At 39.0% G+C, this 26,465-nt stretch overlaps 1 protein-coding gene across 1 annotated transcript; it reads right to left on the bottom strand.

Annotated features, from left to right (window-relative positions):
- Positions 1-1,558: 1,558 nt before the first annotated feature.
- On the bottom strand, positions 1,559-25,838 carry CFAP221 (cilia and flagella associated protein 221). Its single transcript, XM_033003435.1, has 26 exons — positions 25,681-25,838; positions 25,357-25,605; positions 24,332-24,516; positions 23,778-23,878; positions 22,681-22,767; positions 22,480-22,575; positions 21,891-21,991; positions 19,396-19,499; positions 17,152-17,311; positions 16,504-16,627; positions 16,306-16,417; positions 15,976-16,084; positions 15,307-15,394; positions 13,353-13,442; positions 11,873-11,968; positions 10,311-10,401; positions 8,893-9,020; positions 8,383-8,463; positions 7,300-7,407; positions 6,980-7,156; positions 5,404-5,562; positions 4,909-5,003; positions 4,301-4,390; positions 3,981-4,100; positions 2,583-2,612; positions 1,559-1,985 (listed from the first exon to the last, which is right to left on the bottom strand). Exons 3-26 carry the CDS (start codon positions 24,468-24,470, stop codon positions 1,862-1,864), a joined length of 2,610 nt encoding a protein of 869 aa, XP_032859326.1. The 5' UTR covers positions 24,471-24,516; positions 25,357-25,605; positions 25,681-25,838; the 3' UTR covers positions 1,559-1,861.
- Between the last annotated feature and the right edge of the window lie 627 nt (positions 25,839-26,465).

The raw sequence follows: 26,465 nt of genomic DNA, 5'->3' as shown, positions 1-26,465 counted from the left end.
TATAGTTTATATCCCATTTCTGAAAATGTCCTATCGTCAACCAGGAGAAAACTTAAATGGCCTCATATATGAAAATCTAAGGCTTCTAATTATTTAGCTAAATTTCATGTTCTTAGACGCAGCTGGATTACCTCTGATATCTTACCACTTTGAGAAAAGTCAGCCTCATATTATGAGGTATCCTGAAGGGATATAATGCACAGAGGACTGTGCATTACTAGCTATTAAAACAGTCCCTTTATATTTTAGAAACAATTTAAGGCAAGGTAACAGCTTTTTCTTACCTTCTCTGCACACTGAAACATGGCCCCTAAAAGCCTTAAAACACAGAAAGGAGAATCACTTAAATAGGAAGGAGGTTCATTTCTTTGAAGGCTGGCATCTACCACTGGAGAATGGATAAGCATAACTAATTTCCATTGGGATGACCAGGAAACTCTGGTGGAGAAGGGAGGAAAGAGGGTACTGCTGAAAAAAAAAAAAAAAGAGATCAACTCTGGATAATCACCATTGGTTTTGAACACTTAGTCTGAAATTTAGCTGACAGATAACAGTTCCTAATAATTATCTATGCTTGATTTAATTTAAACTGTGAATTATGAACTGTGAATACTTTCACTGTAAACTGAGAATGTTTTTGTCACGGTCATGTTAAGAAACATGCTCAAGTCTTAGTGCGCCTCTTAAAAGATCAAATGTTTTCCTCAGGACTTGCAGAAGAAGAAAACAATGTGTACATATTTAAGCAATTGTTTGTAGCCAGAGAAACTCTGCAGATATCCAGACCTGCATTCTGCACAATCCCTTGGCAATTAGACAACAGAATCTTAACAGCTTTTTATTTCTTTGAAGTGAGCAGATATAGTATTTAGCTAGTATAATCTTTATAGCCTTTGCTGTTCTGCAGCTTTATATTCACCCTGCTTTCCCATTTTCTATCTCCCTGGGCTTTTTACAATTTGTCTACACTGATCTCCTCTCTCTGGAATAAACTTATTTTCTTAGGCGTTTTAAGTATGTCTGGAAAGCAGTATGTCTCCTGGGAATGTAGTATGTACTGCTGCATTTTCCATGCCTTTTACTATAGAAGATATTTGCTTTTTAGCACAAATAGTCTGGACCTCTCTTCAAAATGAGCTATCAACTCACTATGGATAAAACCAATTTTGTCTGATGTCCCGCTTGCCCACAAGAAAGCAGGAGACATCTCAACTGAAAGGTGATATGTTGAAGGATGTCCTTTCCTAGGGAATATACTCCAAGCATTACAGGTTTCTCACAGGGCTCTGGAGTTCATGGTCCCAATCCATGTACCCTTCTGCCAAAAGGAAGAGCTGTGCACTGAATTAACCCCTGAACAGCTAATGAGATCTGCTTGGACATTATCTTTGTGGACAGTAACTGTGTTCAGGTCTTCCCTTTCATTAAAAATCTCAAGTGTATGACTTACATTCAAGTCTGAGATTTAGTGACTTACCTGCAAAAATTCAAGGACAGGTCATAACTAAAAAAAAAAACCAAAATCAGAAGGATTTGGTCATGAGGGGGACTTTTCATATTTTATTTGAAAACAGTGGGCTGTTAATTAATTACCAAACTATTTACATAGTAGTACTGTAGTCCTTCACACCAGGACAAAATGAGCAGGTACATGGCTGAAGATTCTCATTGGAGCAATTACTCTGTTTGGGGTAATGGTCACAGTGAGAGTCCTTGACAGAGGTGGCATTACTGGTGGTTCTCTTCTCTGTGTAAAAAGTTGCTGACCTCACTGAACATAAGCACATGTAGCTGGGACATAGGAGGCCTCACATATTTACAAGATAAGCAGTGCCAAACCATGGGCTTCATAAAATTACTCTTATCCCAGAATAAGAGTTTTATTAAGTGCTTTCAGCTTCATTTTCTCCACATGTTTTTGAACATTCTCTCTGAGCTTGTTGTTTTGGGGTTGAAAATGTCCATCTGGATGGTTGTGCAGGTCTCTGCAAGAAGTTTAAAACATCATTTGTATTTATAATAGCCAGAGGATCTACTTAGGAATGCTGACAAAGGAAGAGACACACATAATTTCTCTTTTTTATAACGAACACAGAGGGTATTCCTTTACTTATGCAGAATTGGAAAATGAGTGAAACTGTGAAAAGAACATTCACTCTTGTCTTGGCCAGTTAGGGAACCTAACCATCTGATAGGTAAACACATGTTAGACTGAGTTTTACATTTTATCTCTGAAGGAACATATGCTGTAGTGGCCAGAACAACAGCATCCACATGAAAAAACAATTTGCCTTAGGGATAAAATGCTGAAACTGCTGTAGAGGAGCAATGTGTGCTCTGTCATCTAGTGAAACACCACTGTATCGATAACAACAAAGAACTTTCTAGTGACAAAAGAAAGGATTGGGACTTCATTGTTTGCTAATACATTTTTATTTTTCTCTTTGCAAAGCCACATAGGGAAGTTTTTAACAAGTAAATATCAATACCCAGAGGTGTTTAATATAGAAAAGTATTTTCATTTTTGAAATAAACATCTAAAACTTCAAAAAGAATGAACCTTATGTTATAAAAGTACTTACCCAGGAAAAGCAGCATCCAACACTGTACCACTGTGGACAAAAAGGTTACTCTTTAGATACACGAGCTATTCCAAATCCCCATGTTCTGACAAGCAGAATGTCAAAAAATGCAAAAAGTGGCACTGAGACCAAAACACCTGTGTTTTTACAGCAAATTATTTTTCAATCAACTCTGTAGTAATCACAATACAGCAATCAGTGTTTTGTCAGAGAGCTCATAATACGCAGCACTGCTTTAAAGTTTAATGGCTGACAGTTGCACAGGATTTCAATGTCAATCAAATAATTTCCATCTAAAATTAAAGTAAACGAGACATTCAAATCTCTTGATGTCTCTGAAACTTTCAGGCTATTATGTACATCCTGACATCTAAGCCACATCATGACCACTTTAAAGAGGAGGCAACTGTTGGACAGAAAGATGAATTCACCTGCTCTGAGTCACACAAGGTATCTGTGAAAACACAGGGTTAGGACAGAGCAGTTTCTCCTGTGTTGCTCTGTAGTTGCTTATCCTACCCATCCTGCTTGCTGCTCAAGCCCACTGCACCCAGTGTCCCACTTACCAGCTCATACACCTTTTTGCATCCTTCCTGCAACATCACATACCCCCCAGGTTTCACACAATGCATCCACTTCTGCTTTCAGGACCACAGAACTGATGGGAAGTTCTGAAATACTGCTCTGAAACCATGGTGGTAATCATCAACCCCATCAATGACCCATTTGTCTCTCAGAGCTTTCCTTAGCCTCACGTTCCTCAAGGTTTCTCTGCTGAGCTGCAAACTCAGGACATTGGTATGACAACACTGGAGACAAAAGGCAGAATTTCTACCTTACAGTGGCCAGTTTACAACATTTTAGGGAAATGGTTAATTCTGTGTTTATTAATGCTGGTTATTTTGTATGTTGTGCTGTATACCTAAAACATGATGTGTGTTGGTGGAGTGTGAAGTTCGGACAGTGGAACAAATGTGACTCACTCCTAGGAAAAGCCTGAGAAAAAAAGCACCATGCCAGGGGGAAATTCTAAGGGCTCATTCCTCTGCCAATATTAATAAATATCTAACAAAAAAGGGTCACTGAAAAGCAAAAGCCACTGGTCCAAGAACATCTAATATCTCTGTGAAGGCAAGAAAACTGCCTCAAGTGTTAGATCATATTGATAAAACTGCAGTCAGAGACTCTCAGGCCAGTGTGTCACATTCACAGCTGCTTTCTAAAGTCCAATTCAGAGATCACATTTGGCATGCACACTTGCTCAAAGTACCAGATCTGCATCCCACTCATGATGGAGCCCCTGTAGCAACTCAGTATAACTTTCTATGTAATTCTGAAGGGGATTCTTGTCTTCAGATTCCTTTCCACTCCTCTCCCCTAATTTCAGATTATACCCACCTTTCTTCTTTTGCTGATTTCTCTCTGCCTTCTTCTGAGAGTGCCTGCCCAATTTGTGGAAATTCAGCTTTCACCATCTCTGGAGTAAGAATCATTCTGAACTCAGTTTCATCTGTCTCACTAAAAATTAGTAAAATGAAGAAATTGGGTTTTATCCTTTTAAAAGTATTTTTTAGCCAACAAAAACAAAAGCATGTTTTATGCAAGAGGGACTTTGTGCTTTTGCCTTTGAGGATCTCTTGGGACAGGTTTAGACACATCCATACAAGTAGTTAAGACATAATCAATCACAGTGAATACAAAATAGTGGAGAAACTTACTGATCAATTATGTTCTCCCTGTCTCTCTCAGGTAAGTCATACAACATTGGTGGTACATCTCTTGGAAGCATATCTAAACTGTAAGGATCCCTGTGATGAAAATGTTATTAGTTTGAGATGGGCAGAGTGACTCCACTAAATATTTATATTTTGAAGCTTCACAGTATCTATAGTTACAATGAAGATGATCTACTTTTAAATATTCCTGGAAAATCTGATCATACCAGAAACTGCTGTGATATGAGGGAACGTGAGCCTGAGAGACGTTGGTTACTACTGGATGCAGGTGCCCATATGTTAAAGGTTTTACTGTTCATACTTCTGCAGGACAGACAGAATTTGTACCTCCTGGGGGCTTCTGGCACTGAATCAAAAAGCATTCAGGAGAGATGTTACTGAAAGTCCAGACTGAAACTCTCCTCCTAGGACTAGGCACTTCCTCTAATGATATTGTTCTTAACCCACACAATGGTTTTGGATTTCTGACAAGCAATTAATTCCACCTGGAGGCCCACTTTTATCTGTGGGACTAGTTACTGGTTAATGTAGTTACAGACAGCAGAAACTGGTGCAGGGTAGAGGCACTGTATATTCAAATTCTTTCTTACCTAGGTGTTATACTTGTCAATGTGGGAGTGTTAGAAAAAGTGGAATACACCACTGGCAAGAATCTTCTCCATTCCATTACTCCACAAATCACTTCCTGAAATGACAAGTGCTACATCAGTCAGACCTCTAACATATAACACAGTAGGGAGAGAGGCTTGCAGGACAGAACATCTGACTTCTTGACCGAGAACTGTATCTGGGGAGCTGAGTTCTCCATATTTAAGAGATGCTTCCTCCAAGGAAGGTCATGAAAATTCAATAGACAGTGAAAAGAAGGAACAGAGAAATACTCAGGGATATACGAGACATGAATAAAATCTAACAAGAACAAGTTTTTCTGACCCATGTACTAATTAGGTGCATGCATAATTTACATTTGAAAAGGTCTTCTATCTAGGATGACTCTTCATCTTCCTTTTTGATTCCTTGGAGCAAATTTTCAGCAAGAACATACTCAAGCCAGGTACCCATACAATAAACCCAAAAGGCCATACCTTGTGATGCAGAAATTTCTTTTGTGTGACTGGAATACTGGATCCTTTGGGGCATTCCTTGGTAAAGGTATATTTTGGATAAGGACAAAGATGATATTCAATATTTGTTTCAGAATAGGACAAAGGAGGTAAAACTGGAACTAATCCTGGAGTGGGGTTCTAAAAACAGATAAGAGATTGTTTTAAAAAATCATTCTGATCACCACAATGAACTAAATTGATGAAAATTCAGTTCTTACAATTAATGTAGTCTTCCCAGATTCACACCTTTGCCTTACTGTGACTGTTCTGTTCAGTATGACCCTTAATTTCCTGTCTCCCTTACCCTCATCACACTCCTAGTCTGCCTGTCTTATCCATGCTTTCCGCTGTCTAAAATACAGCAATTTAGGTGTTGTCTCCAAGTTTGGAAGAAAAAACTATTGCCTGATTCTCTGAACAGTTCAGAAGACAAGAATGGGAATTGGCCTCACTATGGTGGAAGCTTGTGAGCATTCTGCCATCTGCACTAGTATCTGTTTCTGAATCAAGTCTAATGCTGGATAGTGTGGGATCAGGCTGGGCCTGGCTCTTACAGTGACATGACAGAGGGGTGAAAGAGATGCACGGAGGATCTCATCAATAAATCCACTGGAGTCCTGGCTACATGCAGTGAGGACAAGTCCATACCATATATGTTATGCCAAGACCACCAGACCAGCACACTAGGCTCTAGGCCATTGCAGCTAAGTAATACTGAAAGACAGAGGCACCCAAGTCAGGCACGGTGTCATGCTGGCTTGTCGGTGCTGCCTGTACCCGTGCACAGCACTTCATGAAGCTATACAGCTGGTTCTGCCACTGTGCTGCACTGTGTGGAAAATACCTTCTGTATTGGTGCCAAGTAGCACAATCTACATGACAATTAAGTAAGAGAAAATCCTCCCATGTATATGGTTGTGATTTTTTGAATCTCTGTGCCTAATAATTTGGAAATGTGGTTTGGGGATGCTATGAGAACTACCGGAAACTCTAAGGCAGCAGGATGCAATGTGAGCAAAGCGTTTGACTTCACCTTTCTCAGTTTACCCAAGCATCAGGCAGAACTGCAATCCCCTAGCTGAACAGAAGGAAAAGACTTCACCTATCCTACCTTCCGGGGCAAGAGCATGAGGTTATAGAAGGACTGAAACACCAAGATCATGGCTTTTCTTCTAACATCCAAATGGGGAAACAAGTGGAGAAGGGAGGAGCTCCATGGTGTTCCAGGGAACCTGGGATCGATGACCATTTGTAGAGTGTGAGACTGGAAGGGGCCCCAGTTCTGTGCCATCACTGGTAACTTTGTCTTATCATCCCTCCCCTAAACTGATCAAATTCCACCTTAAAGTGAAATGGTGCCTCTCTCAGTGGAATGAGCTCTGTGACTTCTCCCTACCAGGGCTTGCACCTTGAAGGATCACTCTTACTCTGGATAGTTTTATATGCTAATCTGAGTAAGAGAACTGTCCACCAATTCCACATCAGGCTTCTGATGGAAAAAAACACCTTTTCCCCTCCTTTTTTAGGTTCTTCGTGGAAGTCAGCTTCTACTTACAAAAATGCGAAGTGGGTTGCTCTCTGTAGGGTAGACTAAAGCTTGGGGGGGAACCAGTTTTAAGAGGCTGATATGCCCTTCTGCTACTTCTTCTGGGGATGATTTGTGAAAATCCATCCTCTGGGAGACCAGGTTAAGCTGCCCCTCAGGAGAAGCAAGTAGTTGATTCAACTCATCCTTGAAAAACACAGACATCAAAGGTTTTCAGAGTGTAGTAAGCCTTTTTGTATAAAATGCTGAGACAAAATTAATCAAATAATTGTAGAAATGTAGGGTTGGGAGTGACTTCAGCAAAGTTTGTATTTGAGATGACCTTTTACCTGGGCTCCCTGCCTCAGGGGTCGGGAAAGCTTTCGAGGTTTGTAACTTGTGGCTGCGTAGTGTGTACAAAATGGCTGATACTTCATAATGCTAGAATGCTGAGGAACCTAAGTGCAAAGAAAAAAATATATGCTGCAGGAGATGAAAATAATCACTTTTGATTAACTCATAGATGGAATGGAACATTCCAGCTTTATCATGGACACATCAGATCTCAGTGGTAAAAGATAACTTGGATCACTATTCTGGAAAATGGTATATCACCAAATCTTTGAGAAGCCATACTTCACCAGGACAAGCTGAATGAATATTTCCATTCTTGCTTTTCTATGAAAGATCATGGATTTAACAGTTTCCTGATCAAATATACTGAATTTAACGGGGTGGAGAAAAGCTGTTGTGAGTAATACATGTAACACTGATAGATGAAACAATGTGTAATAAGGGGAAAAGACAACATAAGAAAGCTTCTAAACTTGTTACACTACATGAAAAAAAAGAAAGTGAACATTGAGCCAAAATATGAATTGACTTGAACCTGAGGAAATATTTGGAAAAAAAAACAAAAACAAAAACAAAAAAACAAAAAACCCAAACAAACATTTCTGTACTCATAAAGTTGAAAAAACATTCTATATTTCAAGAAGGAGATGTTTGCATTTCCTATGCAGGAATGAAGGAAATAAGCATACAGAACTGGATACCAAATAAACAGACGATTTCCATTATTTTCTAAAGGTAATTATAATGTCACTTTTAGAAAACTCTAAAATCAAAGGAAAAAACTCTGTAGTGTGCAGGGCTTGCAGTATCCTCATTCATAGAAGGATTCTGTTGTTTGAGATATAATAATTTCAGCTGAGATGGTTAATCTCTCTATCTGGAGAAAGGGGACTACTGCTGACTATAAGCTTCTTACTTATGGAAGCAGATGAGATTTAATAAAATCATCACCCAGCCATATTAAGGCAACATTTCCACTGGGCTGCACAATGGAGTCACTGAATCAGGCAGAAATGATATCTAACTGGACTGGTGAAAGACAGAAACATAATACAGCTGAGGGAACTGTACTGACTCACCTTCAAGTCATAAAAAGGAAGAACATGTCTGACTTTCACATCTACAGATCCAACAGGAACTAGGCCAAGAGCATCAGGTGCCTGAAAGAATACAGTATTTAAAACCCAGTAATATGGTGGGCATTTTGTTTTGCATTGGCAACAAGCCATCAGCACAGCTACTTGAAAACATGTGGAAATAATTATGCAAACATTTTGTTTGATATTTCTCCTGTTGTTTCTTGGACTTTGGCATTTCAGTTATTTTTGACTTTGCAAAATCATAGATGTTAACTAACTGATCATTAATGTATTATTCAGAATTTCAAAATGCAATTAAGAGAATGTAACAATTTTTAGATTGTTTCCAGCAGCACCTTAGTAAATCTAAAGACCTAAATTAATTTGTGGGAACCCCAGAACACCAGTCACACTGTGAAATTTTAATAAAGGGAGTACTGGGCCTGGGGCCAATGTCTTCAACAAAATTATATTTTGAGTGTTAGCCACCATTTTAGTTACTATACCTACCAAATCATGGTGCAATTCATGGGAACTGTAAAAGGGGAATTCAAAAGGCAATATACGATCTTCAGATATGCTGGAAGAAATGCCCTTACATTCTTCACTTCTGTCTGGTTTGCTGAAACTCCTGCTTTCTGTCATGAACGGAAAGCAAATATTAAGATTTTGTAATATATCTTAATACACTGTTTCAAAAATAGAATCAAACCACAAAATATATTTAAGATTTTCCTAAGACAGGATGTGTCTAGTCATTTTAATATAAAAAGGTAATATTTCCTACAGGCTTTAAATGCCACATCTACAAGACATCAGGCACAATACCTTGACTAGCAGACAGATCTAATTTCCTCTTTTCTAAAAGGACATTACAGCCCCATTCATTTCAGTATGGTCCTCTATCTCATTCTGCTCAGCAAGGCAGAGACAAGTCAGAAAGCCTCTCTTACACTAAATGCCATTACGCCTTCTACTTGAAGCATCCCTGCAACTCCTGCATACTGGGAATTAAAAGTGCCTATTTGCAGAAGCAGGAAAAGGCCTGATATGGAAAGGTGTTTCAGCAGCTGTCAAATTGCTTGTGTATGAGGGAGTGAGAAATAAGAGACTCAAATTCTTTTCTGAACCCAGTATACCCAACTGTGACTCCCATCCAAGACCAGTTTCCTTCTATGACTGTTAAAGTTGAACGAGTGACTTTTCCAGGCCAGCACTTTCAATTCATTGTAAAGAAAAGTGATTGCTTGAAAGCACTTGTATGAGAAAATGATAAGGAGGAAAACACAACCCAGTCCTGGCCACCTAGCCATGTATCCTACTGTCTCATTTCACAGAGTTCAGATATCTTGCCTTCATCACATTCAGGTATTTTTCCCTCTTCCATCCCTAATGTGACAAGCTCCTCTCATCCTATGCCTCTAACCTCTTGGGTTCCACCTGATCTGTTTACCTACCAGTCTGTTTCTCATATAGTCCCATCTGCCCTTTCCTTGTTCCTCAGGTCTATAAGTAGAATCACAGAATGGTTTGGGTTGGAAGGGACCTTTAAAGCTCACTTAGTCCAACCCTCCTGCCAGGGACAGGGAGATGTATCACTAGATCAGGTTGCTCAAAGCACTGTCCAACCTAGCCTTTAACACTTCCAATGATGAAACATTCACAACTTCTGCCCCATTATTAAGTAGATAAGCTGCAAGGCTCTTAAGAAGAGTTAATCACATTTTTAAATCTGGTAAATAATGTGCATGAAAAAAAGACATATTCTGACTACAGAATATTCTTTCTACCTTGTCATACTTTTCTTTTCTGCTCCTTTGTAAGGACTCTGTCTTTACATCTATATGTAACATACCTGACACATTGCAGTACAACCTGGATTATCACAATTCATGTCCAAAATCTCAACTCATTCTTCTACTCCTTACCAGACACAGAGCCTGCCTCCAAACCTCTGGCTTCTCTGGTTAGCCCACGGAACAGAAGCAGTAAACGATTTAGCCGAATCTGAATCACAGTCTGAGAGAATGATTTTAAAGGTTAATATTAAAGCCAAGCACTCTAAGATTTACAGCCACAGAAATATATCTACATTACAACTGGTTTTATTCTACAAAGCTCACTCAGACTTCTCCATTTCAGGATTTTTACTATAGTTTTTTGTTCAGGAGGGAGAAAATGGAGAAGGACAGATGTAGAATGGATCTCAACTCTACAGTGACATTACACAACAAAAACAGTTCAAACCTTGATTTAGTCTTACAGGTTAATTAGACTTTTTTTGGCTAGGTCCTAATCCTTCAGCTGTGTCTATTGGCATACACAGATTAACAATGGGTAAACAGTCAGTTGATCAGGGCCATATGAATACTTGTGGCTCTGTGAATAAGGAGAATAAGTAGCAACCTGCACTGTGCAAATTGCCTAGTGCCATGTATCACAGGGTAACAATGAAGAGTCCTAGGTCTTAATACCAGAAGGGGCCATTTAGCCACCTCCTTACTTGTGCAATACAGGAAAGAGCATTTCATTTCAGAACCTCCACATGAAGCCTAATATTGTGAATAGATTGGAGGATAATATCCAAACTAGATAGTAAGAGAGCAGGAAATTTCCATATTGCATGCTACAATTAGATTTACTGGGAAAAGAGCAGCGGAGATGCAAGATAATATTTAAACCAATGAAATAAGTGATTTTACTGATTAGTGTTTAGCTTCCATGTTGGAAAGGCTCTTAGGAGGTCCTACTCCAACATCCTGCTCCAAGCAAGGTCAGCAATGAGAACAGACCAGGTTGCTCAGGGCTTTATCCAGTCTGCTCTTGAAAACATCCAAGAATGTAGACTGTACAACATCTCTCGGGAACCTGCTCCAATAATTGACTGTCCTCATGGTGAAAAAGCCTTTCCTTATACATGGTCTGTACCTCTCTTATTTGAATTTATGCCCATTTTTTCCCATGTTCCCACCATGCACCATTGCAAAGATTCTGGCTCCATCATTAATAACCTCCTCGGAGGCGTTGGAAGGTTCTGCTCTCTCTCTCCACTTTCCCTCTCCAGGCTGAGTGTCTCCTCACAGAGTTTCCTCATACAGTGAGTGCTCCAAACCCCGACCATCTTGGTGGCTCTACACTGAACTTACTCCAGCTTATCGATGTCTTTGTTATACTAGCGGCCCAAAATTGGGCACAGTACTCTATACGCATTTTGAAATCTTTTTGTGCAAAAGTATTTTTTACTTTTAAAAAAATCTAAATTCATCTGCTTTTGTTTAGTATTGATTGCAATACCAAGCACCAGCAGAAATACCACCTGAAGCACCAGCTGAGTATAAAACTTACTACAGATCCTTATTTGCTGGTGAAGTGGAGGCATGTTTATCAAACTTTCCAATCCCTGGCTAACTGTGAAGACTCTTTACATGATAGTTTTGTGCTATTTCCAAGGCATCGTGCCATCACACTGCATTCTGGTTGTTCTCATTACCTTGTATGCTGCTTGTTGGAATTTCCTCAGCATCCTATTTCTGTTGTCCCAAGGGTCATTATGGAGCAAGTTGAATGTGGGATGAACACTTGGATACTATATGTTATTTAAAAAAAAAAGAAACAGAAAAGAAAAAGGACACCCCTTTTACTACTAGACAAGGGAGAAATTTTCTCCAACCCAAGATATTCCTTGGCCTTAATTCATGTTATTTCTGAACACTGAAATTAAGTCAAGTCAAAATGTTTGCAGTATTGGCATTTAGCCAGAAGTCTTCACTGCAGGTCTTAATGGGAAGTAATCACCCAATACTTTCAGATGCAGTATGAGGAATGAAGAGATAATGTAGCATGGTCTGCATCCACACAAATGACAGCCACATACTATGACTTAAGTGCAATACATGGGCAGTCAGACATTGGAAAGAATGGACTAGTTCTTTACTGAATACACACTTCATCTTGCACAGATGTGAAGTTGGAATAGGTGGAAAGGCTCAAACCAGGGGCCCAGCAAAAACAGTATGCTGTTTCCAATAATGGCTGATAGCACATGCCTACAGAAGAGCCAGAGACCTGGGTAAACTTAGAGTGATAATTCCCCAAAATACCCTCCCCACATGTAGTGATCGCTGGCTCTTGAGACAGAAGTGATATCTCTATATTTAATGCCTTAAATTGTCACAATGTTCTTTGAACACAAGTAAATCTCTTTCTTGATGCATTAATCTCCTCTCCAGTTTTAAATTTACATGACAGAAGAATGTGGCACTATAAGAGACTCCAGCAGCCCTAGAGTACAGTACGTCTCAACAGGAGTGCAGCCACTCAAACAACATTTAGATTAGGAAGGTCCTCAGAACACCAACTCCACACAACCCCATGCTATGCCTCACCAAACATTTTTCAGCACTTTGTAACAGGCATAGGAGTGTAGTAAAAGATCAACTCCCAAGGCTATTATATTCCTCAGGAATGCAGCAGCAAGGATCCTTTGTGTTGCTAATATTCAAAGTTCTTTTAGTAGCAGGACATCTATTAAATGAAGCTCCCAATAATCCTAGGAAATGGATCTTAGGAAGTACCTTACACTGAAGAGAAGGACAAAAAAAATCTAAGTAACAGAAAGGTTCCTATCAATCTGACCTGCAGGTAAAGGTTGCACATCTTGTGATATGCTTAGCCTTATGTTCAGGCATAAGAAAGCTACTTCTGAGAGAACTTTCAGAATAAAAGTAATGTGAATCTCAGGTTAGGCCTGCAGATTTCCACTTGTCTCTCATATTAGATAATCAGAAGATGAGTTGTGCATGTAGCACAGTGCTTGCCCTACTGTACTAAAAGTAAAATGGGAAATAAGACATGGACACAGAAATGGGAATATTAGGAGGAAAAGTATTCAGTGCCAAACATCTGTGGCTGTTTGTTAGCTTTGTAGGTGACAATAACATATAGCAGGTGATAATAACATATAAGCAAACCTGGTCAACAGGCCGGAAAACACGTCTGAAAGAAACTTCTCCTTTGTTCCTTTGAAACTCCTGTTCTATGATAGGATCTCCTCTTTGGATCTAATTTGTCACCAAGAAGAACAATCATGTTAGTACAAAGCACCCAGTGGATTCTTTCGTCATTTACAATTAGTGGAACTCACTTACAATGTAACATTCTGGAGGTGCTTGACAAAACACAGACTTCATTCCCTTCTAGGGATTGATTATTGCAACCCTTAAGCAAGTCAAAGTAAAATAACGTCTTTTTGGGTCTGACTTTCAATCAGATCCCTGCCCTAATGAAACACAGTTCACTTTGCATAGCCAGAATCAGACAGAGCCAACACCGTAAGTTAGCACCTGAACAGATCTTCCCAGATGACAGCCCCACAGGAATTTCCTGCAGCTTTCCCATAGAATCATAGAATGGTTTGGGTTGGAAGGAACCTTAAAGATCATCCAGTTCCAACCCTCCTGCCATGGGCAGGGACACCTTCCACTAGAACAGGCTGCTCAAAGCCCCATCTAACCTGGCCTTGAATGTTCTGTGAACATCTCTGTCATGGTTTCCAATGGTGCCAGTTCTTTAACCTGTTCATGTGTGAAACAGTTTACTGATTATCTAATACTAATTATTATTAACTAATATCACTTCACTTCTTTGAGACCCTCTCAAAGGGTTCAGGCACACTGGATGAATACCAGTGCTTCTTTTCATTGTGCCTCTTTCATCCCAGTTCTCCTTACCTATTGTTTAATATCCAGGATACCATTATGTTTTAAACAAAGACTTTGGGGTTATTTTGCAGAGTCCAATTCCCATGATTTTCATGGACTGAGGTTTTACTTAGTACCATGGAAGACAGACCAGTAAAAGGTCTCCATGACAGCCACTCCCAGGCTGTATAACATAGTGGCCACTTGAGCAAATGATGGAGGGATAATAAATACTCTGTGAGGCCTAATGACACTCAAGATGGACAAACTGACAGCATGAGCAAAAATATACCTCTGTCAGAAAATCATGAGGGCAACTGTGAAACCAGCCAGAGATCTCCACAGCCCTATGGCCAACAGGTGAGTAAATAAATGTTTCTAAACAAAGTTAACATACACCTAATTCAGTGATACAATAATCTCAAAACTTAGATCCTCTTTTTACTCACTTCCTCCTTTGTTACTATTAAATATAATCCTTTAATTCATTCACAGTGCCTAATTCAGTGTATAAATTAAGCCTTTGCCCTATCTAGAAATAATTTTACTTCCATAAACAGCTTCTTGTAAGTCAGTGGGATGTCAGAAGCTGCTTGAATACCCAGGAGGCAGGATAAGAGGCACAAGCCCCACCTGTCTCTAAGGGCTGTGCCACATGGGGAATAATATTTCCTCCCACCAAGTATTGCTGCTGCTGTCACCTCCATGGAAGATGACCTGCAGTCTGTGGTGACTGGAAGAAACCAAAGAGAGGGAAGGTGAAGGTATAGAACAACCTGATGAATTCTCTCTCCATGGCTCTGTATGAGAGTACTGACTGGGTTTAGCTCCTTAACTGCGAGCCATTCAGGACATCAGCTCTTCAGAGAAGTACAATATAAACAGAAAGTTTGATGTGACTAGGTGCTGACAGGATTACACTGCAATGTTGCACTGTGATGTGGCTGGGTGAAAATCTGCTGGGTTGGGCAAATATCTAGCTACTTTTCCATTAATAACTTATCCTTCTCTCTGTCTACCTCCAAGATAAAACCGCCTCAGAAACAGTAATACACAGACATAATAAATATATAACTGCAGTAAGAAGTACAGCTAGTACAGATTTGCATGGATATATGAAGAAGAACGGATGATGTAGAGAGCTTGATACAATTCACTAGTGCACTGCATAATCTGAAAGTGTAAGTTTGATTTTAAATTTATCAAAAAAACAGCAAAGACTAACCTTGTACTGCTCCTCTTCCCTCTGTCGGTTTTCAATAATCTCTTTTTTAAATTCCATAGAGATTGGATCTTTGCCTTTATGAACTTGCCTGCATTTACAGTGAAGGCAAGAAAAATGCTTTACTTAATGCACAGTTTACTTTATTTAAAGGCTAAAAGAGCTATTCTCCTCTTCCTGAGGTGTCTAGGGGTCTATAATACTCAGCATAAGAGCAGATCTGTGGATTGCAAATGAAACCACGGTGTGCTTACACACACAACTATGTGTTTTGCTTTATGCCATTTGATGTACATGTGCAATTCTGTTCACTGCATTATATGTTTTAGCCTTGATTTATTGACAATCATGACAAAAACTTCCTTTGCCCTCAAGGGCACAAGATGAGATGCCCGAGAACAAGGTTAGGTGAACAAGGTTTTCAGCAGCTTTCTTTCTGAACGCAACCGTAATGCAAAGACCTCATTGGGTACTGCTATGGATTACTACCGAGACTGCTCTTAGGCAGAAGAGAAAAAAAATGAAAGCAAAATAACAGTATCTTAGCTGTAAAACAAACCTATTAGGACATGAAATGGCAGCATCATGCACTAGTGGATATTTCATACATCATTCATGGAGGCCTTAGTTAAGCAAACCCCATTGCTGTTAATGTGGTTAACTAACACTTACCACTTCAGATGATTAGCTTCCTCTTCCTGAACATTTTGTTTGACTTTTAGTTGAAACATGGCTTCCTTCATCTGTCTTGTTTTTATCCCTTCACCACCTTGGCATAGGGCTGCGGGAATATCAGAAAGCCATATCATACCTCAAAATAGATTGAATTTTTAATTGGGAAATCTACCCATTATGGTAACTGAATTCACTAATACATAAAGCTAAGGTGAGATTTCTTACAGAAACTACAATCACATCACCTCAGCAATTCTGAAGCTGAGTTCCTCATCAGAAACCTACAAATAATGCTGAGACCAAGTTTATGCTGCTTAATTACATTACCTTCTTTCAAGTCCTTAATCTTCAATTTGCCTGGGTCCTGATTCAAAACAGTAGCTACAGCATACGGATTTGACAAATCTGTGGGGAATCTGAGGTTCTGGTATTCAATTTCCTACAAGATATAAATTAATAGGAAGAAATAGGAACAAGAAAGATTTTCAGCCCAGAAAAGTACTTGTGATTATTATCTCTCCACACCTTTACTTTTTGAATAGGCCTTGATCGTGGTTGGCTGAATTGGTCTCTTCTCCACACCATAGATTTTCCTGCAGGCGCAGCTTTTTTCTCTGGATGATTTAGTTTTTTCTCAAAATGTTCTTTTCTAAGTGTCAGGAAGACAGATATTGCTCTTATAAGTACCCTGTAAATGGCAGGTGAGTCCAGTACATGCATTTACATCTCCTTTAGATATACAGAGACTGGAAATTTCTCTCTCAAATTACAACTGGAACCAAACTTTCTAATCTTCAGAGTTTACAAAAGATTAAGTACAGCCCAAAAGACTTTATTGCTTAAAAAAACCCTTATCTTGCAAGGCCTCAGCAATAAGAATAACATAGAGCAGGCATAATGCAAGCTGGGGATGACAAACACTTCTTTCAGTATATGTCACTTCTCATTATTTTTATTTTGGTACAGTTTCACTTCATACTGATTAAGGGTATTCTGAGCAAATGATGTAAAAGAGCGGGTACATGTATTAACAGTCAAATTACATTACTGTATTTTAAGTCTTCATAGATACAAATGCATAAAATGATTTCAGCGAAATGGCATGAAATCCTATTACATAGGTATTTTTTAGTACTGGGCAAATATACTCAAAGATCAGTCAGCCACACATACATTAGACCCAGATGCGGTGTTGACGTTCCTGTGAATACACATACATAGGGTTTTGAGTGAAACTGTGAAATCCATAACTGCATTTTCATTTGTGCTGTTCCATACTCAAGTGGGGAATATTTCACAGTGATTTCCACTTTCCCATTGCTTGGAATGATTCCTGTGATTAGAGGAGAAGAACAGTAAGAGTCCATTTAACATGAATCCACTTAAGTATGCTGAAGTTGATTCTAGACTACATTTTTTTAAAGCAATATTAATGTTTGAAAAGATGTCAGTAGCCCTGGAAAGTATTTCAGGTCTCAAAGTGTTTTTCAAGAACTATCTATTGCCAGATAATGGGAAATATTTTGCAATAGCAGAGAGATTTGCCAGTAAGACTCTAATAGTTCCTACTGTTGTGAAAATTATTGCCTGTTTAGATGTAGAAATTCTTCATTTGCATCTGCCAGTCTTAAGTCTCTGTCACTTCCTGCTTTCATGAGCAGAGCGATATAAACATATTCCTCTGTGCTCTTCCACGTTGGGGGTATCATCTGTATTTGACACATTACCTGGCTCTACTTGGTCTCATTTATTACCTACTCCATTATTTCCTTAACCACTTTAACCACACTTCATATCCCTAGACATTCAGTGTAATCCCAGGATACACACTCTGATGCTCCTCTGCATTTCTGCAACAAGGAGTTTATTCAGCTCACCAGAAACATTGATTTCTCAGTTCCGTAAAGTGACCATTGGCTGTTTTCCTGTATCCTGTAGTTTTAAACACCAGTTAGTTGTTGATTTTTGTTTGGGGTTTTTTTGTGTGGTTGGTTGGTTGTTTTTTTTTGTATGGAAGTTTAGGAAGTTCATGAGCTGAAACTTCTTAGCACTTTTCAGATGGCCTTCAGCGCTTCAGATTTTCTAGCTACCAAAGTTTCTGACTTGACTTAACATTTACTGGGTTGATGTTTTTCCTGGGATATTTTTGTTCCCTTCTCTCCTAAGAAGTAAGCCAACTTAGAAAGCATTAATTAGTTCCAGACACTGTCTGACAGTGCAAGAAACCAAAAACTTCCTGATGAATTTCACAACTTCTCCCAAGTTTTACTCAACTGTAATATTGTTCCTTTCCTCCCTTGATATATCAAAATTTCTTTAAGCACAAAGAAAGAATATTATCCTGAAAGAATGACCCAGAACAAGGCAGCAGCATAGCTCATCTTTGTGAACCACACATCTGATAGAATCCAACTACCACCTCTGAAGAATGAAAATCCACCTGACAAGACAGGACAAATTCATATCATTGTACGTACAGTAACAACAGCAACTTTTATCGAAGTGCATAAACAATCAAAATTTCAAATTCCATTGTCACAAATGGCACTAAGCACCAGATTCATGATGGTTTTTTATTTATTTAGATCTTCATATATTTTCACAGAATTGACCAGACTGCCTAAGTGAACTATGCAGCCAGGTCTCATTCACTTACACATTTTTTGTCAGAACACCTGGGTGCTTACATGCTTCTGCCGGTACCTGAAAAATGTAATAATGATAGCAACTGCCCTGCAAATTGTTATGTCTGCCTCAGAACAGAGCCCACTCCAGCATTAGGCATGAAAATAGCTGAGCATTCTGTAGCCAAAACTCCCTGCCTCTTGTAAAGTCTGTACACAGAGGTCTAGACTGAATCTAATACCCACTGCCATGCCATGAAAGACCTGCAGTGGTGTGTTTCATGCCCAGCACTGTGATGACTCCTGAAGCAACAGGGGAAAAACAGGTACAGTAATATGTTTGACTGAGCAGAGGTCACCTTTTATTTCCTCTGTGCACCCAATAAAGTAACATGATGCATATCTATTCCACAAAGACAGATATCTGTTCCTTTAATTGGGCAGATGCCAGGCCGTCCTTGGGGAAAGGTATGACAAAGAGGTGAGTGCTGGGCTTCCTGCCTCTCTCCTTTCCAAAGGCCACACCGGCAAAGAGACCAAAGCTGGATGGACTGTTTGGGACATCCCATACTTTGCCAAAGGTCTGTAGCTGGGCACTGACAAAAGCAAACTACCAGCCCAGAAGGCTATTTGCCATGAGGCTGTGTACGATTGGTATTTATCAGCCTGCATTTACCTGGGAAAAACTCTGAGGCGAAGGCTTTTCCTGTGCAACACTGAATACACTGTCACAAGTAATTACACTCAATAAAAACAGATTTAACATTTAGAGTTTTAGGTAAGTTCAAACTACCAAATGTTGGCTGGACAGTGAAGGCTCTGTGAGGCTGAATGAAATCAATGTGGAATTCAAAATCTATTGGACAGCTGCACTGCAACGGGATAACATACTCCTTACTGAAAAGAGAGAAAGGAAGAAATAAATTAATGAAACTACACTTGTTCATCAGTAACAAGCTGGAAAATTATATTATACATGACATGCACTGAATTTATCTGTGTTCAGAGGGATGGGCTACTTATTAATGTGAAAATGCTATTTCCTTGTTGTTCCAAAATAGCTAAATATTTCAGATCTTTCACTCAGTGAGGAAATGAGAGCTAAATCTTGATTTAAATGCTGGATATTTTATATTTTGATGTACTTTCTCCTAACCATACAGAATCTGATTACAGAAAAATTTATAAATTTACTTTTTAGAAGTCCTTTATGTGGATCCTCAAATTCTTACAAATGGCAATATCTAGCAAGTACAAATAATCCAAACTGAAGCAGCAGTAAGTACAGAAACAGAAATCAGCCTTCTCCCATGGCCCTACTTGTGGAAGATGATGAGAAAAGACTGCAGTCTTCAATTGTTGAAAACACCAACACAACAGAATGACTGGACTTTAACCACAGTAGAAATAATGATGCTGTGGCCTGATTTTCATAAAAGCCCTTTATGTCTCACGCAGGTTGTGTGAGAAGTATTAACACGCATCTTTTCAGACTGTCTTGCTTTTGTGTTCATCTATTTTCAGTATCAAATTGAACCACAAAAGCATTGCTGTAACACCATCCATCATCCTACAAATCAAGACCAATTTACCCAGGCTTATTTTTGTTTTTTGTAAACTGTCTGACTGAAATCCTATCCTTCCGATTAACAAAGAATGCATGTTATAAAGTGTTCCTTTGGAAAGCACATTTTGAAATGCCTAAGGAAATAAACAGTAATAGCAAAATCCTTTTTTTCTCTGCCTTAATATGATCTGTTCATGAAGAAGATTTAACAGCAGACTGAGGAAGCAATTTTGTTTAAGGTATAGTGCAGCTTGTACAGTAATCAAAACAAGACAATTATGACACCTGTTGCTTGATGGACCATCTGTACCTAAGGAGAAAGCTGGATGGTAGAATACAGCCCTTATCCTACACTTATGGAAATAAAAGGCAGTTTTCCCATTGACCTCAGTGGGCTATGGATTGACCCATAGTCCCTTGGGTTCTGTACAGTACCACGAATCTCAGAGAGCTTTCATTTTTATAGCTTAATGATGAAAAGTTTTTTATAGCTTAATGATGAAAAACACTGGTAAAAATTAAGGTTTGAAACCACCAGTTTTCTCTTCAGAAACCCTTCCAAATTCCCTCATGGGCATCTCTGAGCTATACTGTTGTGTTGGAAAATTTTCCCACTATTTAAAATTGTATTTTGTACTCTGTCTCATCTCTTCTCTGTGTTCTGAGTATGAAAATTATATCTACTTCAGCACTTGTTTTAAAAATGGAGCAAATAAACAGAATCACGTCGTGCCTAGAATATCAGGAGTTATGTTCAGTCCTGTGAGAAAGCTGTAATGTCACTTCTGACAGGTTCACTAGAGTTTAAGAGATTATCGAGTATTAGAAAAACAAATGAACAAAAAGACCCAAATGTTCATTCTACAATACTGGGCTCATTTGTACTGCAGAATTTTGCATTTTCCTTGTACGTGCCTTGCCTATAGATATTTCTGTACTTCAGTAAAATTCACAAGTTACTTCCAGCTCAAACTAAGACAACCTAGCTGCTAAGACCTTCAGTTCCTAGAATTCACTCAAATCTTTATACTAACACAAATCACTATAGTTACAACTAATACAGTCGATATACTACAGAACAAACCCTAACCAACAGGATCTCCTGTCTTCTTTTTCCCTTCCTAGTTCTTATTAACAGTTATTACTGATTACTTCATGAGAACAGTCAGTGTTACATTTATGCTGCTGATAGAGTAAGATGAAGTCTATGCTATTTAGAGCTGCACATTAGATCATTTAAAATATTTTTAAATAGAAGAAGCAAATCTAATGACTGATCACTCTCTGGACCAAGGTCGGTTATTTGCTATCACATACACCTACCATTACCAGCTCATACCTTCATTCCAGAACCCTTCATCCTGAAAGGAAGATCCATTTACTTAGGACTTATTGACACTAAAAACACATAGCACGTGGGAGTGTACAGATTATGGACAGCAGCCATATTGCTTCACCATGAGATGAATGAAGTGAGTCGGCACCAATTTAGATTGAAACCCCGGTTCCATCTATGTACATGTTTAGTTTGTGCAGCACTTTACTTTCCTGTGAATGCATGCTTGAAAAAGTTCACATACAGAATTATTTTGCAGTCCAGATGGTAGCTGACTTCCTTAGAGCTTCCAACATATTAAGTTGTACAAATGGAGGAAAATGAGATTTTTTCAGATTTTGTGCATGTGTCTCAAAATGTGGACAAATGTCTGTCCTTAACTCACCTCTTACCAACTGATACATCAGACAGATTTATAAATGATGGAAATTCTACAACATTCACAACAGGGTAAGCATGAACAGGAACAACTAATGTATCTTCTCCCTGAAAGAAAAAAAAAAAAAAGTAAATATATATTTCTTACAATGAATAAATGTTATGGAAGAAGAAGTTTCTGTACTAGTTGGCCAGTAAGTGGGCATAAAACATCTTCAAGATCATCACTGTGCTGCACCTGAGGATACTGATATTTTACCTGCTTTCAGCATCCATCTGTCTTTCCATACTTTCAGCAACTATCTAGAGCTTCACCAAGCCCACTCAGCTAAAACATTACATCAGTGTGGCATAAAAACTGATCTACTGGCAACGAATAACAGGATAAGGAATATATTCTACTCACAGCTCTGGAATGTTTACAGAGATAAAAAAAAATAAATGCTTAAAATTAAACTCTCCAATCCAGACTCACTGGGAATAAACCCATGTGGCTCTAGGAGATTAAATGTACCTTTACTGTATCATTAACATCATGTCCTAATAGTTGTTTTATTCCATTACAACTGTAAATATATTTTATAATAAATCCTCACCTGACAGTGAATTCGGATGCAGTCATAGTAATACCGCCATTCATCGGGACAAAAATCAACAGTAACCACATATGACAAGCCAGGGACAAGCCGGTGCTAGAAAATGACCCAAAATAAGATAGAAGGCATGTAAAATCTGCTTATATGGCACAAAACCAGTGTTGCATGCAAAGAGTGGTGTGAAGGCTTTCTGACACTTACTGTTTTGTTGTATTTGATCTGAAAGTACTTCGTTTGGGGTGGTATTATGTGAAGGTTTATCACCTCACCAGAAATATTTATCAGCTTCTGTAGAACAAAAGAAAATCAAAACCATAAAACACTTTACAATGTAAGAGGTCAATTGAGAATGCCAACGGTACCTTTTGTAAGACCATCCATAGCAAAGAAGTAATAATTTTTACTTTAGTGGAAATAATTCTGAATATGCTCTGACTTTAAAAGAAAATTATGTAAACCTTGCATCCTGCATTTTTGTTCTTTGGAACCCAGTCACAATTCCTTACCTAGGAATAACAGCTAGTCTTGCTAGAGAAGATACTACTGTTGAATCCAGTTCTGGTCCTGTTTTGCTTATGTGCAAAAGGAACAGAAAATGAAACAGCCTATTGATTTTGCTTTTACAGAGGTCTGAAACAACAGAAATGATGCAATATTCCATAGTATTTTCTTGGATCACAAAGCAACAAACCTTTGGATGGTGACAGTTTAGACTGTAAAACCTCCTGCACCTTGTTTACTTTCATTATAATCTGGAGAATCTAGTCCACAATAATCACCCAGTCTCTGCCTCAAAATACTTACCACGTGAATAAAGAAGGCAGACAAAGGGAAAGCAGAGAGGAGAAAAGGAAATACCCAAACTATTCACAAAGAAAGGTAATCAAACCTATGCACTGAGTATCTTTCCTTAGATTAAATTGGTCTTGGCAGAAAGCCAGAGGTGCTTTCAGAACTTTTCCACAACTTAACATGTTTGCAGACACAGTGATGGTCCAAGTACATTTTGAACACAGTATCTTATGGAGCTAAAGCATAAATCCTTCATTCATGATGAGTAAGTCACATATCACTAACACGGCTCAGTGACATGGACAACAGAAAGGTAAAACACAGATGTAAAGGACAGTGATGCATGCAGCATGGTGCTTGTCTGGTTTGTTACCGCAGGGCCACTGATTTTAAGTGCTGCTTTTTAGAGCACTCCATAGAGCAAAAGGTCTCATGACCACAAGCCATCTACTCAGCTTCTGTTATTCTTTTATGAACCCCATGAGGATCCCTGCTCTGACACTTACCAGTGTCTGTTGGTGATGTTTTCCAACTTCATACCCTCCATAGTGTAACACAGCAGGCTCAGCCTGTATAGACTTGCTCCCCTGAAGTTCTGAATAAATCTCTACAGAGATAGATAATAAAACAGGGAGAAAAGGAGACCAGGTGAAATACACATGATGATTGTTACTTACATTGATTAAATATATTTATGCTGCACCCAATGTATTATAGAGAAAAAGATGAGACAAAGTATTTCTCCTGTAAGGCAGACATGTCTCCTTAAATGGAAAGTTAAGGCAGCATATACTATTCCAGCAGGGCCATGATCCTGTCACTAATTTATGTCTCGGAATCATGACTTCAACAAGTCACCCCAGAACTTTAGGTTCAGCTAGGATCAGTAGTGCCACTGTTTCTTTCCTGACTACCTCTCCTGTGATTTCGGCTCATAGGAAGATACAATTTAATTAACAAGATGGGAGTTATGCCTGTAAGTTGTAAGAAAAAAAATAACAGCAAAGTGCCTTCCAGAATTGCTGCAAGGTTGAGGAACAGTCAGAGAGCAGAAACTTACTTGATTCCAGCAGGTGATTGGGGACAGCATGTCTTTTTTTAGGCTCCTCCACTAGGCTCCCCAGAAGGACACTGGGTATTTTCTTAAAGGATTTCTCAGCAATCATGATTTCTGTGGAGGGCGATTGAGCCATGTCCATGTTAAGACAGAAATGGAGTCTGAATGGTACTAAAATTCCTCAGCACCTGGGGGAGAAACAAAAATAACATCATGATCAAAATGTCTTCCCTTGCACTGGTAACATTGTTGCCTAAAACTGCCAAACATTTATGAGAGGGAGTTACTTTTATTCTTACTCAAGTACATTACTCTGTGTGTGGCAAGTACAAGGCCTGAGTGATTCCAGGAAATCTTGCTCCTAGCACTTTGGGCATGTTCATGTGTTCTAGGGCTTACTGGGGATATTTGGCTTTCAAGACTGTGTAAAACATTCCTCTCTTCCTTCACGTCTCCCAGCACAAAGACAGAAGGTTCTTCTGATAATTCCACTATCCAAACTGATTTCTGCAGAGATGTTCTTCCAATCTCTCCTGAGTGTTTGGGTTGTTAACTTGCAGATTCATTTTTAATTTTTAAATATTAATATAAGGGATAAGAAAATTGGCATTTAAATCTGTTGTTTGGATAACATCATCTGGGTTATTTGTTTAGTGAAGATAACTGTAAACCCAGAAGGCCACAGGTATTATAGATCCTGTGTTAAGTAAGCAGAGTTATCAGAACATAAACTTCTCTAATGACAAGTGCAAATATTACACAATAAGGACACCACACACAATCCATCCAGAAGAAATTATCTTCATAAATATAGCACATAGCCCTTGGCTCTCCTACAAACCAGATAACTGCATGGAGAAAAAGACAATATTCTTTTGGAAAAAGTACTGAGTTCAAAAGCCATGCTGGGTTTTTCAGCCCCCAAGAAGGGGGTTGAAACCCCTTCATTTTGTGTTCTTCATGAACAGGAAGTCGGGTGTGCAGCTCAGAACGGTGCCACATTAATATCAGTTCACAGTTGAACTCACCCAGTGCTAGACACTATAGAGTCCTCCTGCCAAGCGCCGGTCACAAGGAACCTTCCTGCTCCTGGAGCTGCGGCACAAAGTCCTATTAGCTGCTCAGACAACAGAGTTCAGTTGTATGATCCACACGATGGCTGCACTTTAAGATTCAATAGTTCCAAAGTTGAATTGTTTGTACCAGGATCAGCACGGTGTTTGTTTTGTTGTTTTAACACTCTCAGACTGGCTTGAAAGACCTTAAAGGGCCCCAACCTAAAATTGACACTGATCAATAAAAGTCTGAGGGAAGAAGGGCAGAGGGGAGCATCGAAGTGGTGCCTAACATACCTGGATCAGCACTTTTGAGGACTGAAGAGGCCCACCTCCCCCGTTACATTTTATGGTCTCATCTCTGGTATTTGCTTGGGTTTATGGTCTGCTTTATATATTTCAGGCAGAAGCTGAGAAGTGCTGCAAGCTCACAAAGTCCTGTTTTGATTTTCAGCCTTGTGCAGTATTAAATAATAAATAAGCAAGAAGCTTAAAATAATGTGCTACCAGTACCCTGGCCTCAATAATACTTTCCACTCCATGGTTCCAAGTATGAATTTTCCACTTTCAACAGAAAATCTGTAAGAGGAACTGTGTAATTGTGGACAACAGTAAATTTCCTCTGAAGTAGTAAGACCAACCAAAGTCAGACAAAACCATGCTGAAAAATTTCTAAGCATAAGGCTTACATTCTTTATACTCGTGTTGTTCAGCTTTAATTTATACAACTACCATCTTCATTCTCTTGGTCAGCATTCCCCATTAGGCATACAAGTTTTGAAAAGCTGTACACAGACACATTAGCAAAGGATTCCCAGTGTATTCTTATCAGTAATTTAAAGCAACGTGACCATCATCACTCACCAGCTTTAATAACACACTGCAGTATTCCTCAAAGGGCTAGTACGGAACGAATGTTTACATGCCAAGGTCCTGGAATCTGTGACTAATATACTGATGTACTTAAGCTTTCCAACATACCTGTGTCTACCCTTAATATGACCTTTGAGAACTCGGCTGTGAAATCCTGTTTCCCTTGGAGGTAACGGCAAAACTCATCCCAAACTCCCTCAGGCCAGGTT

The sequence above is a fragment of the Tyto alba genome, unplaced genomic scaffold (assembly GCF_018691265.1).
Source record: "Tyto alba isolate M040663 unplaced genomic scaffold, T.alba_DEE_v4.0 Super-Scaffold_7, whole genome shotgun sequence".
Classification (NCBI taxonomy): Eukaryota; Metazoa; Chordata; class Aves; order Strigiformes; family Tytonidae; genus Tyto; species Tyto alba.
The sequence above is the reverse complement of the archived record's forward strand: the minus strand, read 5'-3'. Positions and strand labels throughout refer to the sequence as shown.